This window comes from Megalops cyprinoides, chromosome 2 (assembly GCF_013368585.1).
Source record: "Megalops cyprinoides isolate fMegCyp1 chromosome 2, fMegCyp1.pri, whole genome shotgun sequence".
In the NCBI taxonomy this organism is placed as follows: domain Eukaryota; kingdom Metazoa; phylum Chordata; class Actinopteri; order Elopiformes; family Megalopidae; genus Megalops; species Megalops cyprinoides.
This window is the reverse complement of record NC_050584.1, coordinates 5,491,549-5,513,528: the sequence shown is the minus strand read 5'-3', so window position 1 is coordinate 5,513,528 and position 21,980 is coordinate 5,491,549. Positions and strand designations below refer to the sequence as shown.

General features: G+C 43.2%; 1 protein-coding gene across 4 annotated transcripts in view; it reads right to left on the bottom strand.

Moving 5' to 3' along the window:
- LOC118772608 (protein scribble homolog) overlaps positions 1 to 21,177 on the bottom strand; it is a 118,911-nt gene extending 97,734 nt beyond the window's left edge. For all 4 annotated transcript variants that reach the window (XM_036521097.1, XM_036521099.1, XM_036521100.1 and 1 more), the window contains exon 1: positions 19,849 to 21,177. In XM_036521097.1, coding sequence (XP_036376990.1) covers positions 19,849 to 20,007 — 159 coding nt within the window. In that variant the 5' untranslated portion in view covers positions 20,008 to 21,177. The remainder of the gene's footprint in view (positions 1 to 19,848) is intronic.
- Positions 21,178 to 21,980: the final 803 nt, after the last annotated feature.

The following is a 21,980-nucleotide window of genomic DNA, read 5'->3' as shown; positions in this document are numbered from 1 at the left end:
TGCAGGGAGCAGGAAGGTAGGGCAGATTCCTGCCATACCAACATTTCCAAGTGGTCACATGGTAATGGGTGAGCAGTGTTGGGCAAGCTACTTGGAAAGTGTAGTGAGCTAAGCTACCATTTACTCTACATTAAATGAAGCTTCACTACGCTGAGGCTACCCCCAGAGAAATGTAGAAAGCTAAGCTACACCAACACGGCAAAAGTAGTTTACTACATCAGAAGCTACTTTATTTATTTATTTTTTTAAATTGAACCAACTTCATGCCAAGTCAATGCTATCTCAGTTATCAATATAACTGTCAGTCAAACACAGGTAAAAAAAAAAAAAAAAGTTCAGTTCAATTGTTTATTAGGCTTAAACAATAACCAGTGATCGTTACTCTCACTGCTCCAAAACCAATTTGGCAACAAAAACAAATAAAAAATATATATATATAAAAAAAAATGTGCTCCACATAATAACAAAAAAGTGTCGAGTTCAGTGAAACACATGTATTTGTCAAGGTACAGCCATGTCGCTGCTTTCTGGGTCAATTCCTCTCCGTCCTCAGCGTTACAGGTTCCCTCTGCCATCTTTCCACCAAGTAAACTCAAGCTCGTATGTCTGTTAGGGATGTGCATCTCCATCACTGAGGTGATATGCACTGCCGAAGCATTGCCAAAGATACATATGCAGCAACTACTAATGCCATATGATACAATTCACCCCATTGCGATGCAGCGCGATTCAACACGATTTGATTAAACAAATGCAATTCAACGTGATACGATGTGATGCAAAAGAATATGATGCTATGCAATTCAATACGTTACACATAGTTTGATTTTATTTCTTTGGTTCTTCTTAAGCAGACAGCAAATCATAAATTAACTAAAAAAAGCGCCATTTTTACTTCACATATTTGTCTCTCTAGTGCTGGTAAGGGCAAGTGTCTTCACAACTGCTATGTAAAATAAATTGATACTTACCTGGGAGTGTTAAGAGACAGTTCTGTGGAACGGCACTGTGTTTGATCCGGAGACAAGCGATGCGTATTAGAATACAAACACCAGAGACAAGCAATGTGTATTAGAATACAAAGTAATGCCCCTATATCCGACCGGAGTCAAAAGGCGCCTCTTGACGATAACAGTCTGTGGAACACGGGGTGCCCCATGATCATATATGGACTTAAGTTTGAACCCTATGGAGCCAATCAGATAACGAGGTTCCGGAGAGACCCAATTAGAGAGGGAGCTGTTTAGCAAAGCACAGCTCCACAAAACCAATCAAAACAGCGCCCCCTCTGGTCATTGTAACTCATATGTAAATGTACCTACTGTAACTGTATAAAAAAAGAACTAAATCCTATACTTGCTGAACTTCTGCTCCATGCTGATGTTCCCACGGCCGGCTGTGCAAATAAACCTTCCCGTCTTTCACTACGAACATCGGATCTGTTTCTTTGTCGGAATAAAACTTATTTCGATCCTCTGGGAGTTGACTAACAGGAGTCAGATAATAAGTGCTGTCTCCAAGGGTTAAAGTGTGTTTTCTGTTTCAGATTTCATTGGAGGATACAGCACTTGAAAGGTTAATGCCGACAGCAAAACATATTTACTGAAAAATTGAGCAAAGAATAGCATCAGTTTTGCAATACAGCATATCAAAAGCTGCTCTTGGAGTGTAACAACAGCACCAGCATGGCTGAACGTAGATCTCTGTTACTGAAGTCAGAGCACTCCAAGAGCATTTTAACACAAGCTCATAACAAAACCACGTGACTGCTCTGGTGGCTTGTGTCATCATGACTAGGAAAAAAAAAAAATCCAATGAAATTTCACATCTCATTCACATGCACACACATGTACACACATGCACATGTTAGCTACCATGCATGACGTTTACATGGCCTTGGTAGAAGGTAAAAAGTAGGGACGAAGAAAAAGGCAGGAGCCCCAAGATGGGGAACACACCCCATCTGAATTAGAAATTTAACAAAGGAGGACAGACAGAGCTTACCAGAGGGCCCACTGCAAACACATTATAAATTATTCATAGGATAAGGATAAAATGATTTCAGCGGCTAGCCTCAAAAGGAGGCCACTGAAAAAAAAATCTCTGTGCAACGTCCTAAAAAGCCTAACTTGCCCACTCATCTACAACACTCCAGCTGTATATTCATGAATGCTGCCAGTCAGGACTATTGTAACCGAGTCCTCTACATCACCCCTTCTCCTTGACTCCAAGCAGAATTCAGACTTCTGTCGGTCATGTTGTGTGCTCGCCACTTGCTCTCATTTTTGGTCTTTTTTTTTTTTTTTTTTTTAAACAGCTTTAAGTGCTTGCGGTTTTCTATTAGCCAGGCTCCCTGTTACAGCTTCATACTCATGTCAGCAAGTTCAACCTCAAGCATTCCATTCTGGCTTTGTGAAATGTCTGGCTGCGGTGGTGTGACACCATTCTCTCTGCGCTTCCCTTACCCACCCCTCTCCATCCTCTTACTCCCAGTTAAAGAAGACTTCATAATCCAGTTCGCACACACGGCCTCCCACACACCATGCCCTGATAAGGTGGCTGGAAGCAACACATTCCAAGGGAGGTCCTCTAGTGCTGCACATTCCTGTGGGGCCTTAACTGTTGTAACTGTGTTTGTTATCGTCCTGTCAAACCACTGGCAAAGACTCTGGAGTGAATTCTCGTGCTTGCCCACTGCACTGCGATGGAGGATTCAATGGACAGAACCCCATGCATTAATCGGGGCCTGGCAAGACGGGCCAAGTCTCACCCGCAGCCCATTAAATAGCTTGGTTTCAGCATGACGTCAGCCAAATCAGAGTCACATTGAAATACAGGCTCCATTTTTGTCATTCTTCTCTCTCTGCTGCCACTCTGTTGTAAGTATGCAAAAAAAAATATTGCTTGAACATCTGATTTACTTCCAAACATGATCTTCCTCCATTTCCTGAAGGAGAAATATAACAGAATTTTACCACAAGTGTGACCCACAGTAGTTCAGAGGTCACTGCTGGCTTTAAGTAGCAGGGGATTTACTGAAACTACAGAAGCCCTTTGTTCTGAGCGAGGGGGTACAGAGCCAGCGGAAAACACTGGTTCCGCAGAATATGCGAGCATGTTTGTGTTTGTGCCAATGCGAAAGGAAGGTCGTTTGGATGCATGTCTGTCACTGGCAGAGAAGGATGGAATTTACAGTGGACAAGGGCTGAACTTTCAGCTACACCATCCCCAATATCCTCTCCCCACAAAAACAAAACAAAAAAACATTCCATTGGCCCACTTGATTATTTCTCTTGCCTGTTCTTGCAGGAACAACAAAAACACACACGTCAACAAGAAAGGCGTGACCTGCGAACTCTGCACTGCGAGAATAAATAAATGCTCATTGTAGCCTTCAGCAGGAGCATAAAAATGAAATTACAGTTCTACAGCAGTAAAAAAGCTTTATTCTAACTCACTGCACTAATTAGCAGCTTAACTGGTGATAATCTGAACATCATCCTGGCCTTTAAATCAACACCCCTTTTAACAGTGACACACAGGAAAAGAGTTTTAATTGATGCCCAAAGAGGTGTGAAAACAAGCCATCCTGTGCATTACATTGACCTGTCCCTATACCCATGCATCGTCTGCACAGTGCATTTTGTTTACCCAAAATGCTTTGTCTCAGTATGCAAAGGGGCTCTTCCACGCAACTGCCATTAGTTAATGCTTCACTTAAATACAATGCACTCTCACATTATTTCAGTTCAGGAAAGCTCAATATCCATGGATGGCTGCATTAGCAATAGGATACAATGGCATAATTTTGCCATGGAGGCTTTCACATGACATAACATTCAGGCGAGAGCAGCACACTGTAATGGGGGTGTGTCGTAGTGAACACAATGTTCCTCACAGCTGCCCACTGCACTGCACCACTTGTGATACGAGTTCAGTCTGTGTGAAAGCAGAAAAGGGTATAGTAGGGTACACATCAATGGGACATTCCTATACAAAACTTACATGCAGGTTTATTCACTAAAATCAACAAGGTTTCTATACTCTTATTGGCACTGATGCCCACTCTCAAAGCCACTATTCAGGCCAAAACTTAATCTGACACAATTTAAAAGATAATGAAGCACTAATATTTTTTGCTTTATTATTTATAGACCTTGAGGCTGTAGTTATTCCAGACAAGTTTTTATTTAAACACAGTAAATAGGAACATGTTTCCAGCCCGTAAGCCTTTATTGTAGTGGGACCACATATAACCCCATTGCATGAAATTTTCCAGCACCATGATAGAGATTCTGCGTGACAAAAGTACTCTGATCTCAACTGTTGTGACTCTGCCTCCAGTAAATAGTGGCCCTTATTTGCACATGGACATGGATTTAATCTCCCTGGCAGAGGTGTCCCCAAATGTGTGTCTTTCCACACCTTGACCTTGGAGAATACTTGGATCAATTTAACTGCAGGGACGTGAAGGAGAACAGCCAAGATTAGGAGGTCATTTTAAATTAATCCTCTAATTTCCAATTTCAAAAGGACCCAAGCATGCAGACCAGACTGGATATCTCAGGCACCTTCTATTCAGCTCCACTGGCAACAAGGGATCTAAACTGTAATCACTGTGAACAAGATAGGCAGGCATACTTTAATATGCAGAGCGGGTCAGATGTGTCCACTTTGTTCTGTAGAATAATGGACAACTTTCATAACTAACTAAGCTGCTATAATTAAGGCGAGCTAGTTGTTTTGAACTACTCATTTCACTTTTGATTATGCAAATTGGCTCTTGGACAGCCTGCATCAACTGCTGTTATAACCGCTTGAGCAATGAGGTTTCATGATTACTGTTTTTTAGGTATGACGAGGCCCTCTGTAAGTATTCCCTCAGGGTAAGGAGCGTCACCCATTTCCTCAGCCGTCCCACTGTCTACGAGACGGGCTGCCCAAGCAGCACCAACTGGCCTTAAACAGTAAGGAACAAGACAGGAAGTGGGCCAATAAGATTCAATCTGAGGGTGTAAAGCAGCAAAAAAATCTGTGCAAATTCACTCATTTTTAAATAATCTACAGAGCTCAACCCAATTCACTACACCTAACAAAGCAGCCGATCTGTGAATCGCACTGGATTTTGCGCAACCGGGAGCCTTCAAACACTGAATGAGAAACACATTTACAGCATCACTTCCCAGGAGCCCTCATTTGAATACTAGACATCACATCTCAGATACAGGCCCTTATCTGAGGGAAAAAATCCTTTTAAAATTCTCTGCAAAAGAGCAACTCAGAAAACAGATATGCACGCAGGCCTTAACTAGGATAACGTTTTTCCAAGAGAACCACTTAAACAGAGTTGCAGTACAGCCGAAAGCCATTGCTAATTACTGTACACCGCGATCCATTTCTAAGATAGAACACGGTCTCTGTATTGACATACTTATTTGACCTTTGCTTGAGAGATGAATAATGAAAAAATATGACCTCCCATTTCCTGTGTAACATTTCCAAGTCATTCCTACATTTTGGATCAGTGTCACATCAGTGTCCAGATTGTATTCTGACAAAAAGACTAAAATAAACAAGAAAACCGCACAATGAAAACAAAGAATCAACCTTGAAAATACACCAGTGTTGACAGAAATACAATCCCTTGGAAAACTGTGGGAGGTGGAGAGAAATATCACCAGAAAGTGACTTGGGGATGGAATGTAAGCCAGAGGACCAAGCTCCTCCTTCAGTTCATCCATGTTTTATCTGCCTTCAAATTCACGCACATTGTAGCATCTCTTGTTTTAGGGGAAAATGGAGGGATAGCTTTTTCACACAGCTGGCATGTCTATGTTATTGGACAGGTGAAACACTGGGCCTAAAGGAAAATGTTTGACAGTGACTTTTCATCTGTCTTTCATACATCCTTTCCCTGCTTCACATGAGCAGTGCTATCATCAGAGTACAGTATATCACAGACAACCACTTTTCCCATGACAGCAGCCACACAGCATTTCTAATCTAATTCATTCATTCACCACCACTATCTGTGCTACTGGTCCTCGGAAGATATATGCAAACAAGGGTTGTGGGGTAAACTGGCCCATGCAAAGGGTTGGAGCAAGCGATAAGATTCACAACTGAACTGTGTACACAATTCAGCCATCACATTCTGCTTCAAAAGCTCCCGAGTATGATTAATATCTGCCCTCTGGAATTTAAACAATAGTTTGGGCAGAAATATGAAGCCCCCAAGTCTGACTAATGCCTGGGGGCAATGTTGTGCTGGTAAGGGGGAAATGCACATACCAGCATGGCTGAAATTAAGGTCACTAGGAATGGAAATAACTTTTTTTAGCTTGCAAAACAGCTTGTGATAGTTGTGACACAAAATGTCACTTGTATATCAATTGATGTGTAGAACAGTTAATAAATTTCAGTCAGTTTTTTATGTTGCTGGAACTTTCAGTAACGCCCAAGACTTCATCTAATTTTTAGTTTATTATGTATTACCTTCAACATCCTTCCTAATACTAAATTAACAAATCAGACTTTGATACCAGTGATGGGTTTGAACCAGTTACACCCTATTTAAAATGCCTTTTGTTTGCATTACGTTTTGTATGTTCCCACACACACACTCTGCAATAGCCCTCTGACTGTTAGAGACAGCCAACCACATGTAGCGTTCAAAGGGATGTCCCCAGTAGCTGACCCAGTGGGTGTCCCCAGGACATCCAGGTGTGACATGCACTTCCCGATAGGAATGTTCACTCACACCTGTCATTTGGTATACCGCGGACAAGGTACTTAAGCCCTCACTTATGGCCATTATGTTGAAGATCTCGGTCGGAACGCATGTCGCTGCTCCCACGCGAGTCTCCCTTTGCGCATCGAAATAAATCTTTTCAACTGAAAAGTGGTCATCAGTATTACTTCACCGGTCCCAACTTGTTTCCATGAAGGAAGAAAATTCCTAACACCAGGAATCATATTTTGATTACTGCATTCACTTTTAATTGTGTCATGATTTGACATGAATTGTGATACAACACCATCTATGTATTTTTTACCTATTTATCTGTACAAATCATTTGATCATTTTGTTCATTACCAGCTAGTCCTAATGTTTGGGTCTATAACCTTCATCAGAGCATAATAAAGAAAATAAAATATTCGGTCTACATTTCCACCCACCTGAAGCACTGAATTTGCAGAAACTATATATATATTGCTAAATACACTTCCATTGATTTTCAGGCATAAACTGAGACGTTGTGGAGCAGAATTCGTACAACAAAGAAACTCATTGCAAGTGATTCTGAAAAGACATAAATTGATATAAAACAAGTCAGCACACTATAAGTGTTATGTTAACCACAGAAATCTGTACTGTCAAAAACAAAAACACAAAGTAATCAAAGTAATGCCTACAAAAAAATGGAAATTCACATTCTGAAATATTCTGAAATAGCTTTAATGTATCCTGGACTGACAGATAAGTAGAAAACATGAGGTATGTCACCACCCAACTGATTATATTTTAGTAATGCCATGTACTAATTAATATCTCAGTGCGGAAGTAGAGCAGCTGTGACTTAATCTGAAAAATTGCTAACTACGTCAAATACATGCTCATCATTCTTCACTGGTTTTATTTTAGGTTCAGGGTTATATCAGGATTCCTGCTGAGGATAAGAATTTCCTAAAACACCAATCATACTGGCTGAAAGTCTATCCAATACACACATTTAAACGCCTTGTCCTCTGAGCTGCACTTAACTTTGCGGATGAATAACTGGCCATTACATTCATGCTGAACTTGCTCAGCTCTAACACCACTTTTCACTCAAGATGCTACAGCTGATGTAAACAAGCTGTGTGGTAAAACACAAAAAATCAGGCAAATCAGCTGTTTTTAAAGAGGATATCAGGTATTATCTGGAGGCCTAGCTCTAATTTCACTGCAACAGCTGTTTGTTGAGGTTATACAGGTAACTGTATTGTATTGTTAATCCAACAATTCCTGTGAACTAAGACAGGCTTTGCTATGTAAGAGGAAACTGCCTCTGGTCGTATCTGGCTGTTGGAGGGCTGTGAGATTATGATCCAGCAGAGGTGAATACCCACATAGCCTGTCTCTGTAAACCTTGCACAGGAATGCCTGTTTGAATGAATGAGCCGACAAGGGAAAAGTAGATCATATAACTGAGTGTGAGCAGACACACACACACACACACACACACACACACACACCACAGACATGGGGCCTCCCTGCTAATCCAGCTCCGGAACTCAGCAGCCCACAAAAGAGGTGGGTGCAGTACGTATGGGCCAGATGGTTGGGAAATGTGTCTCCTTATTTAAATCTTCAATCTCCCTAAATCTTAACATGCAAACAACACAATACCACAACAGCGAATTACAAAATATACCTTTTCACATCAGTCAAGTTACCTTTGAATTTTTTTTTTTGCTGCATGTCTGAGATGGTCTCATCTTAAAGCTATTTTGGGCAGAGCCCAATAAGATGCCCCATAAGCTCTACGGTATGTGAGTCCTGAAGTCATCTTAACTGTTTTCTAGATTATCGATTTACAAATGGAGCCAATATAGGGAATTGAATCTCTGCAGACCCAACACATCTTATCTGTGTGAACATCAGCCCTAGGTGGTTCTGCAACATGTTCCCCCTCCTGCTGGCCCTGGGGGACAAACTACAGTACAACCCAAGCAGGCGGGCAAACAGTCCAACAGACAGACAGACAGATCTACTACATCCCTCTTTCTGCTGGGCCACTGGGCTGCTGCTTTCCTTACACAGTTCTGATTTACTGCAGAGAGTGGTGGCAGGGCTGATTAATCACTAAAGCTGGCCTCGTTCTGTGAGAGCCAGGCAACTGCCCTCCCAAAAGAGACTGGGGATAGGCTGTATGAGAAGCATGTCCCATGGTCCCATGAAAGGAGAGGCCGTGTACATTACAAGGTTCCTTGTGTTCTCCCAAAATCTGAAGCAGCTTTTTAGACTTTCTAAAACTTTCTTTGACATTGTTCATAACATATTCATAGCTTCCATGCTGTCCCTTTACTTCCTAGCCCTCAGACGTGGATCACACCAGAGAACACCGCCACCCCCGCTGCCCTCTCCTCTGCCTTCACTTTCTCCCACTCCCCCAGACCCTCAGGGAGGGGTGGAGGAACTGGTTTCCTGATCTCCCCCTCGTGGAGTTTCCATGTCACCTCCCTCCCTTCCACCTCCCCCACCTCTTTTGCTGTTACTGTTTCTTCCCCTTGTAAACTGCACATGACTGTTCTCTATTGTCCACCAGGCCCTCTGCAGTCGTTCTTAGATGAACTGGACACCCTCCTCAGCTCCCTCCCTGAGGACGGCACTCCCATCCTGCTGCTTAGGGACTTCAATCTTCCGCTGAACTCCACTCAGTCTGCTGGTCTCCTCCCCCTCCTCTAGTCCTTTGACTTCACCCTAGTGGAGTCCCCACCAACACACAAGGCTGTCAACCAGCTGGACCTTATCTTCACAAGAGGCTGCCCTGCTCCTGATCTCATGGTCACACGTCTCCACACCTCTGATCACTACTTCCTATCCTTCTCCCTTCCACTCATATCCTCCCCGTTAGTGTCAGCTCGACACAACCTTTGCACCCTCTCCTCCTTCTCTTCTGCTGTGTGCTCTGCTCTCCCTTCTGCTGAATCCTTTTCACTTCTCTCTGTTGAGGAGAAATCCTCTACTGTCCTCTCTGCGCTGCCCTCCTCCCTGGACACCCTCTGTCCCCCTGTTACCAAACCAGTCTGCCTTCTTCCACTCCAGGATCCACTCTGCCTCCTCTAACCCTCGCAAACTCTTTTCTACATTCTCCCCTCCTCCTCCCTCATCCCTTTCTGCTGATGACTTTGTCTCCTTCTTCGAGGAGAAGGTAAAAGACATCTGCAACTCTTTCCCCTCGTCTCCTCCCATTTCAGATCCCACACCCACTGTCACTCCCACTACCTTCTCCTCCTTCTCCCCCTTAACTGACTCTGACGTTCTACAACTAATAAAATCCCACCGTCCCACTACCTGTCCTCTTGATCCTATCCCTTCTTCTCTCTTTCAGTCCATCTCTGAGGACATTCTTCCCTTTATTTCTTCCTTAATCAACAGCTCCCTGTCTACTGGTGTAGTTCCCTCTGCTCTGAAGAGGGCACGGGTCATGCCACTGTTAAAGAAACCAACTTTAAATCCAGCTGATGTCAGACGCTACCGTCCAGTATCTCTTCTACCATTTCTCTCCAAAACCCTCGAATGCGCAGTCTATAACCAACTTTCTCCCTATCTCCTCCAGAATAACCTCCTGGACCCGAACCAGTCGGGATTCAAAGCCAGCCACTCCACTGAGACTGCCCTCCTCGCAGTCACAGAAGCACTTCACTTGACCAGAGCGAAGTCACTCAGCTCTGTCCTCATACTACTTGACCTCTCCGCAGCGCTCAACACTGTGAACCACCACATTCTTCTCTCCTCCCTTGCTGGGATGGGCATCTCAGGAACTGCGCTCACATGGTTTGAATCCCACCTGTCTGACCGTTCCTTTCAGGTATCTTGGAGGGAAACAGTCTTCTGCCCCCGCCCTTTCCAGACCAGGGTCCCACAAGGTTCCGTACTTGGCCCACTCCTTTTCTCCCTCTACACTAAATCACTTGGACAGGTTATCTCTGCCCACAGTCTGCTATGCAGATGACACACAGTTGTTCTTCTCTTTCTCCCCTTCTGACTCTCAGGTCGAGCCATGCGTTGCAGCCTGCCTAGCTGACATTCACTTCAGGAATCTGGCAGCCGCTCCACGTCTTTTTTCTGCCGTAGTTCCGCGGTGGTGGAATGACCTTCCTCAGCACTGCGGAATCACTCGCCATCTTCCGCAGGAGCCTAAAAACCCACCTTTTCAGAATCCACCTATCCCCTATTGTTTAACCTTTCTGATATGTATCTATGTGTCATGGTATAAATGTAAAAAAAGAAAAAAAATCTTCTGTACTAACCCTGTCTCTATGTTGCAGGTTTTGTTTGCAGATTTCTGCTTTATTGCTGCAGGATATATAGGAGCATGGTGACCACAGTAAACGGTCAAAAGTGTGGCTTCACTTTAGAAAACAAAATGACAACAAGGCAAAGTGCAATGCATGTGGGAAGCTAATTAGCTGCATGTCAGGTTGCACATCAAATCTGACCAAACATTTAAGGCATCACGGCGTCGATCTGAAAGACTGTGTTTGATGTCTTGCAATAAGCAAGAATAAGCAGAATCGGAATTGATAAAATTGCAGTGGCTATGTCACTCCCTGAGACCTGGTTAAGTAGCGCTGTTGCCGACAGGCTAGCAGCAATTTGCCTTTAGCTCAACTAGCAACGACACTGGCCGTAAGGGGTTGGCAGAGAGCAATGAGAACCTCAGTTCGAAACTCGCTCACTCGCTGACCCACACAACATCTAATACACAATGCAGCAAGGTCCCACCCATTACACCCCAAAGAGATATAGGAATCAATCAATTCATCACTATCATCCAAGCCCCACATCTGTTTCAACTTCTACATTTGTCTGCTTCTCATCATGCTCATCTTAAAGAGCCAGCTTACACGCACTCCACACCAATTCACTCCCAGGCCAGCATATTCCCTTTCACGTTCCTGAGATGGGCATTGACAGTAAAATATCTGTACCACGCATTGAGGCCCTCAGGTTTAGTGAAGGTCCTCAATCCTGCACTGTGCATTTGTTTTGCCTGACATTTTTTTTTGGCCAGAGTGGTGAAAAAGGATCAAACACTCATGTGAAGGACAGGTGTACCCCCCCCCCCCCATATTATCTCTCTATTGTGGGTACATATTAAATGGAGCACATCTCTCTGGGCAAATGGCTCCACTCAGCTGTTTCAGATTCACCAATCATAACCACTTTATCTGCCCATTCAGCCACTAGTTTCACTAGTTTCTCTGTCTGGGTGTCCATATAATACAATCTTATGTTACTACAAGCATAACCAAAATAAATGGTTTCATCAAGCAGATTGCATGCATAAACTCCACACTCCAGTTTCAGTGGTCAACAAATTATTACTACCAACTGTATCTATAGGAGCATTATAGGAAGATGTCATAGACGTTCTCATACTAACAGCAGTGGAAGAACCAGGGTAACGTTTTGCTAAGAGACGGATCACAACTGACCCTGAACAAACCTACCATCCTGGGAGGAGTACACATGAAACTGGTTCTATTCAAGTCACATAATACACATCAAAATGAGGAGCATCCAGCCAAACTCACCATCCTTTGTTTCTTGTGTAAATACTAGGGCCAAAATGTGTAATTTGTCACCTACAGTCCTTCATTAACAAAATAAGATAATAAAATTATCAAAATAATAAATTGAGAAATTTGCATAAATTGACCGATTCATTTCATCAGAGAGGATGCAAGTGTCCAATTGCACTGTGAATTATACCTTGATCAGCTGTACAGCTGGATGAACTTGTACTACTAACGACTCTGGATTTATGGTTATACACTCTCAGTGAATTTATGTGAAGTCTGTTGCTGTACGTGCATATGGTCACTTGTATTTTGCACTGTGCTCTGTGCTGTGCAGCCGGAGTGGTGCGATAGTGAAGTCCTGGTGTCAGGCACAGAGGCACTCAGACACAGGGGGAGCTGTTTGATCTCAGCCATTCCACTCCATTCCCTCTGTGGTGAGGCACAGTTAAAATCCTATAAATAACTCCACATCTCTCCTTCCCAGGTGTCGTTACAAAAAAGCACATGACTCTCAGAAAAGACCACACACTGTCCTGGGGCTAACACTACACGATGCCACACTAACACATTCTGTGCACTGTGTGGATCAGGGGACCTAGGATCACACGCTTTATTTGGTGTTCTGAGGTCATTTCAAAGACACTATGGGTCTTTATTGTTTGTGTGCACTTACCTTCCATTAAGAGGTTTCACTCCCCTTATGGTGGTGGCTCCACTATGTATTTTGAGTCAACATTTCTCAACAGCAAATTATCAGTACCATTTCTGTTTGTCTTTAACCTTGGAGAAGTACCATTCCCTGCCTGCATTTTCTACATCTATATTTCTATATCTATACAACAATAGGAGACACTATTCAATACACACACCAGGGCAGTAGACACTGTGCTGCACACATGGGTTACCATGTAACCTGTCAAAAGACATGTTTAAAGGTTGCCAAAAGGATTTAAAAATGTGCCAAAAGTCCACAAAAGTGCAACTTCTTATCAGTACAAAAGAGCAAAATGAGCTTCAGAATTCAGTTTCATGTGACTAAATGATGGTGTAAAATGTGGTGTAAAAGTTTGCTTTGCCAATTATTAACTGAACAGGAAAACTCCTCTAAATCTGATATGGCATCTGTGAAGGTGTCCTGTCTATGCTGAGAAATTTGCCTTCAAAGTCAACATTTAATTAATTAGCCTTACTCACTCTCATTTGTGTAAACTACAGGAAAAAACTATTTAGCGGTTACACAAATAGCACATTAAGGTGCAGCATGTATTAAGCACTGCCCATGTAATGAAAAAATAGCTGCGGCTCAACTCTCTATTCTCTATACCAGGGGTGTCCAAACCTCTCCTGGAGGGCCACTTGTCCTGCATGTTTTAGATCTCTCCCTGCTCCAACACAGCTGATTCGAATGATCAATTCGTAACAAACTCCTGAAGCTACTGAATAACAAACTGATCATTTGAATCAGCTGGATGCTCTAAAACATGCAGGACAAGTGGCCCTCCAGGAGAGGTTTGGACACCCCTGCTCTATACAAAGTGCACGGGGTCCCGATCCTCTTTCTGTTTCTGTTGTGTCACTCTCTATTTTTGCATACATTAATATTCACTGTGGACAAGTTTCTAGATTTATCTATTGCATATTTTTTGAAAACAGTGTGGAGAGTTTAAAGCTGTAACACTGAAACACTTCAGGAAAGGGAATTCTGGAAAATGTGCTTCCACAAACACAACTAAAATTAAAATGAAATCACTTGACTATCACACACATAAGTCGGGCCAGCTCTACTGATGTGAAAGAAGAAACATGATGTCACTGACATAACATGCCAAGCTAAAGCCATCAAGCTTGCAAAATGCTCCTCTTAGATATTCAGTCTTCTAGGCCGCCATGACTAGGATAGGGCTGTGCGATATAGCTGTCGAGATATATATCGAGTAGCTATTTTTAGTGCAAAAACAGCTATCCCTGGTATGTAGTGTTAGGTTTTTTCCCGTATATTTTCCAGTTACTGAAAGAAGCCTACATGTGTAGGTCTATACTGTCTTTTTTAGCCTTGGCCATCATATTTGTACAATGCCACAAAACTCAAGCAGATAACGTAATGGTGTCATCGGACAGGACAACCTGCCCGAATCTCTCCCATACCTTATTTTTTTGGCTCACTTTGCGTGCAACCTTAGCATCGTTTTCGTCACCCGTTTTGAACTTTCCTCTGATTAAGTCGCCATATCGTCAGTGGTAGCTAGGGCTGGGCGATATGGCCTATAAACAATACTGCGATATTTTTAGGCTATATATCGCAATACACAATATATATCTTGATATTTTGAAATCTCCTCTAAAGCACTTCATAAATGTTCAATTTAACCCTTTGATGCATACAATTACACCAATACGATGATTCTACTAGTCCCTGCAACATATGTCAGTTGTGTCTAAATAAAAATAACTATTCAATATATCCCCGCGGCTATATCGCCCAGCCCTACTAGGAAACGCATATAAGCTGAAGTGACAAAGAAGAGGACTGCTGAATCCCCAAATAAATATATCAGGAATCAGTATGGCGCCCAATCTTCCATCTGTTCACAGAGGTAGCTCTGCATCCTGAAGGCAGTGACCCCCACAACGACACTGGCGTCCCACTGGCCCAGCCTCAGTCAGAACCATTCCATTAGTAGCTACTAATGGAATACAAGAAAGTCTATATCACTCCTCCTGCTGAAATAGGCACTTACATGGAAAGACAGCACTGTTAAATCTTCGGTGCCATTCTGAAAACATTTAACATCATTACTAATCACCCCCACTGGCTTTCCAATCCCAGATATACAGGCCCTGCCTGTGGATAATGCAACCACTCAAGATGTTTTCTTCTTATGCAATCCCCACGGTTTTCTGGTTTAAAAATCTGTTTAAAGTCCCCAGGCTGTGAATAAGGCCCAAGCACATTTGACCCCCAAAGTCCAGTTGGGCCCGCTTGAAGAGGTGGGCTCGGGCATGGTACACATCAGTGTGATCGCTAACCGTGCCCGAGCACGTAACTCGAACAAGATGTCAATGATGCGACTGTCCAATTTAACAAATATATCCATTATAGCAACAGTTAGCTAGATATGTTAGTTACATGCCCAGTCATAATAATTCCTTTATAACCATTATATATTAGTCAGCTGACTTCCTTAAATATAACAAGCTGGCTACCTCCAAAATTCAATTGGGTAGTTCTGTAGATCTATACCTAAAATAACTCCCCACATTAGCTTGATTACTAGCAAGCAAAATAAAACTAACTTTACTTTACGTGGCAATGTAAGCATTGCTGTTGTCAGAGGCTTAGTCAGAGTATCACAAATGAAGCAGCCAACCTGTTTAAGTAGCTAGTCTTCAACAATCATTCAGATAGGTAGCCTGTTAGCTAACTAGCTATTTGTCATACTAGCTGTTTGTCAAATCTATCGCTACATAGCTAACGTTAGCTCCCCAGCCATTTAGCATCGATTATGCAACGCAGTGATTTTCAGTTAATCGTGCTGCGCGTATAAGAAGATATTTACGGAGGCAGCTGACGTTGAGGGAGAAATTTGGAGCTTTCCTCGCAGACTACAATTCACGTTCATCAATAAGGTGAGAACCAGACCCGTTAGTAACCTAAATATTCTCGAATGAATTGAAAAGTGTTTGTTGTTGTAATGATGACAGTAGCGCACACACAAGTAGTAGTCCTAACTGGTTAACATTAGCTAACATTACTGTGATTAGGCTACTGTAATCTGACACAAAATATTGGCCTGTCCCTTAGCATAATGACTGAAACAACTGCCTCTGTAAAAATCTCCTTATACGTGCAGCACGATTAAACAAAAATCGCTGCATTGCATAATCGATAAATCTATAAGGCATGTGAGAGTGCCGTGTGTCTCTCCAAATAAGCCTTAAAGTAAGTACAATCATGAACTCCATTGTGGTGTGCGAGAGCGCTTTTCTTCACCACAAAAAGTTGCATCGTGATGATGTAAGCGTGTTCGGGCCCGGAACGTTAAGTGCAATGTGAGTGCAGCCAATGGGGGAGTGGGGAGGGGGGACAATCGTGCTCGGGCACGGTACAAGGCAACCGGGCCTAGTGTGAGTACTCCCTAACAGTGCAATGTGACCTATGAAAATGGGGCTGTATACCCTTAGTTAACGGATTCAATCAAACAATTTAATAAGGCCACAGACACAGAGTGTCCTCTGGGACAGTTGGTAGAATGCGGGGTGGGGGTTGGGGGGGGGCTGGGAGGGCATTGGTCTTGGAGAAGATGCAGGGTCCTGCACCCTGACAGCACCCGCTGCTTCTCCTGCTGCCCACCCTGGCCTGCACCAGTTATGCTGGGAGCACTGGTGAGGATGCTATGAGGGCGACCACCTGTCCCGTCACACAGCTCGCTTTCATGGCATCTGCAGCTCAGAGTGAATTTACACCATTGCACTTCCCTTATGTGATTACAAGGCTTCGAACTTTCACTGGATCATGAAGGACCCTATGCCTAATTCCACCTGAAATTGACAAATTTCAGTCAAAAGAGCTCACCAGAAAGCTAATTCTAAACAGATTCCAAACTGCTGAAGGACGAAAAAAAGCAGTCACACTGGTAAGACCTAATGTTATATGCAAGTCTAAAATTTATATTACAAACTGACAAGAATGATTGCAACACAGTGGTTTGTTCTAAACTGTAACTGTGAAAGGGTTACATACACTATAAATGAAAACAAATCACAACATTCATAAAATTATGAAAAGTGACACAGCTGAACCACAACTGAATCAGTTAGGATGATCAATGTTGAGCTTGATCCCAGCTTCCACGGCTGCTTTTTTTTTATTTGCGCACACAATAAATAAAAACAATTATGAACTAAAAGACCACCAGCACTCTTACATTAGCCTACTCTTACATTAACTCTTATTAGCCGCTCTGTGCATATTCAAAAAGGGCAGGTTTGTGAAAATGCATAATGAGTGTGCTTCAGCAGGCCGTGTTCCCCGTGGCTCTTCGTGGCCCTGGTCTGAAAAATCTCTCCTGCGGTGTGGCACCGCAGGCCCGAGGCAGACCATATGCCCTGCGTCTGCATCAGACACAGCCGGCGTTGTGTGCCGGAGTGCCGCTGTCTGTCCACATCACGTTACAGAGCGGAGTCTGTGCACATCACGGCTAGCGCCGTGTATCAGCGAATACCCTCATCTGTCTGAATTGCAAGCTGCCCAAAACACTATGTGCAGCCCCTGTCTGAGCCCTGCCAGTCCGGGCCTGTGCTCCAGGCAAAGGCTTGCACTGAAATGTGTGTCAGGAGAGCCAGGGGAAGGCCGCCGCTTACGAGCCGGCAGATTAAACATTAAACAACTGCATGTCTGTGCATTTTTTTTTTAATTCTGACACAGCACTGAGCAGGGCTCTCATCCCCCCACTGCTTCTCTCTAAACACACCAGGGCCAAGTCTCTCGTCGTACGCCAAGTTTCAGGCAACTTAGTTATATACAGGGTTCTGTGTCATGGCCAAGTAAGCACAAATAACCACACAGACAGCACAAGCAAATTAAAAGACACTCAACAAATTACGGTTACGCAGTAAGAGGAGGAGACAGGGCCCAAACAGATTAGTTTTGTTTTTGTCTTCTTCCCAGCAAGCAAATAGTAACTTATTCTCTCAGCTTTCCCTAAGCGATAAGCCCAATTTGTATTGTTGCCATCTGTATTGGAATGAATAGCAGGAACTCCCTTAACACAGAGGGGAGAGCCACTGGCCAATCTCACACTGAGGATAAACTTTAATAAACTCGCAATCGGGTTTCATCATTCAGTTGGGAAAAAGGGATTCTTTCACATTTCTCCCAAGGTCTCTTCTCTTGCACTCTTTTATAAAGCATGGAGGTCACCGTGTCAGTCCCACCCCTTTTTTCGAATAGGCCCTCAGGGGGACACTCTTCTACTGTGGCACTAGGGGTCTCAGGGAGCCAATCCCAATAACCTTCAAATCCTCCCCTAAAAACAAAAGTGAAAAAAAAACAATGGTGTGGGGGGGTGGGGTCTCATTCACCATATTTACTCATCCAGGCTTCGACCCCCATGGCATTTGGATTCCTGATTTATTATAGGTGCTGTGCTTGCCATCATTTTTAACCTCCTGTGTCAGTTTGTATGTTCAACACCACACTCCACTCCCACTCCACTTGACTGATGCTGACCTTCAGTGTGCACACTTGGATTAGTCTAAAAGTTATTTTAAATTAAATATTTAAATATTAAATATTTATATTTTTATGTTACATTTTTTTAAATGAGCTCACAGAGATGTACTGTCAGATCAACCTAATTTGCATTTCTGATGGCAAAGAAACAAAAAAGCTCTCTTTCACAAGAACAATGGTAACAAATAAATTGCTTTGACATTTGATACCAAACTTCACAGAACTAGAGCAAGTCGTTTTAACTGAAACCTTTCATTGATTGATATAAATGGCAAGAGCTTCCCTGACATAGGTCTAAGTGATATGAAAATGGCTTGTAGACTGTCAACACTCAGCTAAGTGGACAGTCCAAGTGTGTGTGTGTGTACCGCTGCTGATCAACATTTCTACTGGCCAACTGCTCCTAGCAGTTCAGGGACTGTCATGGTATTCCTTACTCTGGTCGTGGGATCTCCCTATATACAGACTAACTGTAAAAGCATCTTGATATCTGCCATGTGCATGTACTGATGCCTTTACTTCAAAGTTTGGTGTTATGGGGAAAGGATGCTATAGCGTTATCTTACACCGTTCTACTCTTCTGATCGAATACAAAACTAAGCTGCGTTTCTGCACTATGAAATCAACAAGATAAGGGGAGAGATTTCAGTCTTAGGTCACGCCTTATCTCAGACAATACGCTCTGATTCACAGCACAGAGACATAGCAAACTGCTTCTTTAATGAAAAAGACTACTGGAAAAGTTCCATCGTCAGAGGAATATAACTGACGGTAGTGATGTCCCAAATTTCTGCGAGAAGTTCCTCCATCATCACCAACGACCAGTATAACTTGTCGGGAGCCCAAGATCATAGGAATTATGGACTGAAGGTAATTCCTAAGGAGTATCATTATAAAACAAAGCTCCATTCTCATGTGCGCTAGCCAAAGAGTAGCATGAAGCAGCCAGTCAGAAAACAGCGATATTTCAGAGATATTTCCTCTGCAATGTATAAAATGCTACAGCCCAGGATTGTTCTCATAATTATCACACCACATCACACACTTGCGAACTAATTAAGCATGACAATCAAGTCTACTGCCCTAGTTCCTTGAGAGTTGGAGTGTGGGATCCAGTTAGCCATGCCTACCTGTGGGGAATCCAAACGATTTAATCGTCTAGGTCCACTGGAGGAAAGACTGTACAATATATAATGGATATATCTCGGAGATGATTCAACTGCAAAGATTACTCAAACCCGACATTGTAAGGCAAGTTCCTGGCGCACGTTTGGAGAATTTTCAATGTAGCGACCCCCTGATCAAGAATGCAAAAATCTTACCTTTGGCAGTTCTCGGAGTTGGTTGGCATCAAGCAGCAACTCCTCCAGGCTACGGCTGTAGCGGAATATCTCGTCAGGCACCGTTTGCAGAGAGCAGTGTCGTTTGTCCACCGACTCGACGTGGCGGTTACAGCGCCACAATGGGATACACTTCAGCATCTCCGGCCGCCGCAGGGGGAAGGACACCACGGCCGCTTAGGTACTCCGCATCGGTCAGATAAATTGGGGGGAGCGTGTAGGGGAGAAGGAATTTGGTAGCACAAAATTTTGTAGCCACCCAGACCGACAGACCTGAAATCCAAGAACTGCAAGGTCGACCCTTTGAGACGCCAGAATCTAGATTCCAGACTTGCCGCTTGTTCTTTTCTGGCTAGCTAATGTCAAATACCCCACTTTCAGCGGTAGTTGTTGACATCCGAAGAATTTTAATCCATGCAAAGGGCGCTGGTTTAATTAGCTATAGTACCTAGCTAATTTACATAAACAAATGAAAATCTGACGTGATAACTATGTACATTATTCGTTTGCTGTCTCCGCAGTGTGAGATTCAAATGCTAGCTAAAATCTCAAAACAGAGTGCGATAAAACTTGGCTAAATCTAGCCACCTACCTATATCTTTGAACGACTAGCTAACAGTGGCAACTGCCTAAATAGCTAGTTGTAAACTTGCTTTTCCTGCTAAAAAATGTGAATTCTGCTTGTGTCTTGCTCGAAAAAATGTGCAGACGAGACAATGCCGCATTCAGCGCAAATCCAATTCAAATCCCAGGCTCCGCGTAATCTCTTGTCCCATCGGCGACTCACCGCTACGCTTAGAGTGTGGAGGTTCGATCCTTAACTAGCAAGCAACGATAACATTACTGCTTTCCTGCTAGCCACTGCTGAAGGCTAGCTGGCCGACTATTTATGTATGTCATCCAAATGTAAGAACGTACACGGAAAACCAACTCAAGGTACTTTGAATGTCGCAAAAGTAACAAAAAATAATAAAAGATCCAATATGTAACAACGTGATGGAGAAAAACGGCAAAAGGATTCTTATATCTCTCTTTGCGCCAGGCCGGCGAAGGGGGGCTGGGCTGGGCACAGCTACAAGGTACAGCCGGCTTTGTGACTCCTTGAGTACTCAAGAAAAAGTCCAAGACAGTAATCCGAGAAGATCCTCTCTCAAGTCTTGTTTTCATATAGCTGACTAAGGTGCTAGCGGAGTCACCGACTGCTCCCAGGAAGCGCTTGAGCTCGCTCTCCTTCTGAAAGTGCGTGGAGACTGTGCCAACGGAGACTCCTACAGCTGGCCCCCAACTTCTGCGCTGTCTTGTTGTGTACAACTCGCCACCTCCCTCTTCAGCCGCCCCTCTGTGATTACACAGTTGCAAACTCCGTCAATGGGATACACAGACTACAGCGACAACAAAAGGCTGGGAGGTCTGTGACTAGGCAGCCTAACACATGAATAAAAGCGTCTGGATTTGGTGCCATCTGTCGGGTAGCATCTCAAACTTCCCGAAAAGTGAACCGATTCTGGACAACTATCAGGTACAAGTTAGTAAATATTATGGCATTATAGATGTAATTCGATAGGTACCAGTTAAATTATACGTTCAATGCGTAGACATGTATTCAAGGCTGCCTTTACTGTTCCCTTAAAGTGAATGTAAAAAAAAAAAAAAACTACGTGATTTTGAAACGATTCTATTATTTTATGGACTGAACTGATAATTAAGGTTTCTGAAATGTCTTCACAAGTCAACGCGCTATGATTTTTCAACTAGAGGTCTTAGGAGAACCCCTGGAAAGGACAACACAAAAGCAAATAGAGCTATTTACAGCCATATTTGTATTGCCTACACAATCCATTATGGTGTCAGCACGGAGAGATGTTAACAGAACAGATACATTTGGAAGTGGAATACTGTTGGTGAATTTTGATGCAAGTCTACTAAATGCCAATAATGTAATAATGTAATGTAATTTTGCATTTTAAAACTTGATCTATGACATAACACAGATTGCTCAAATAGCACCCCTGCACTTGGGTCTTTAAAAGCAGAATTTAGGGCTCAGAAATACTGAAAATTACTAGCCTTCAACTTGCTTACAGCATTACCACCGGGAATCACAGATATGAGTG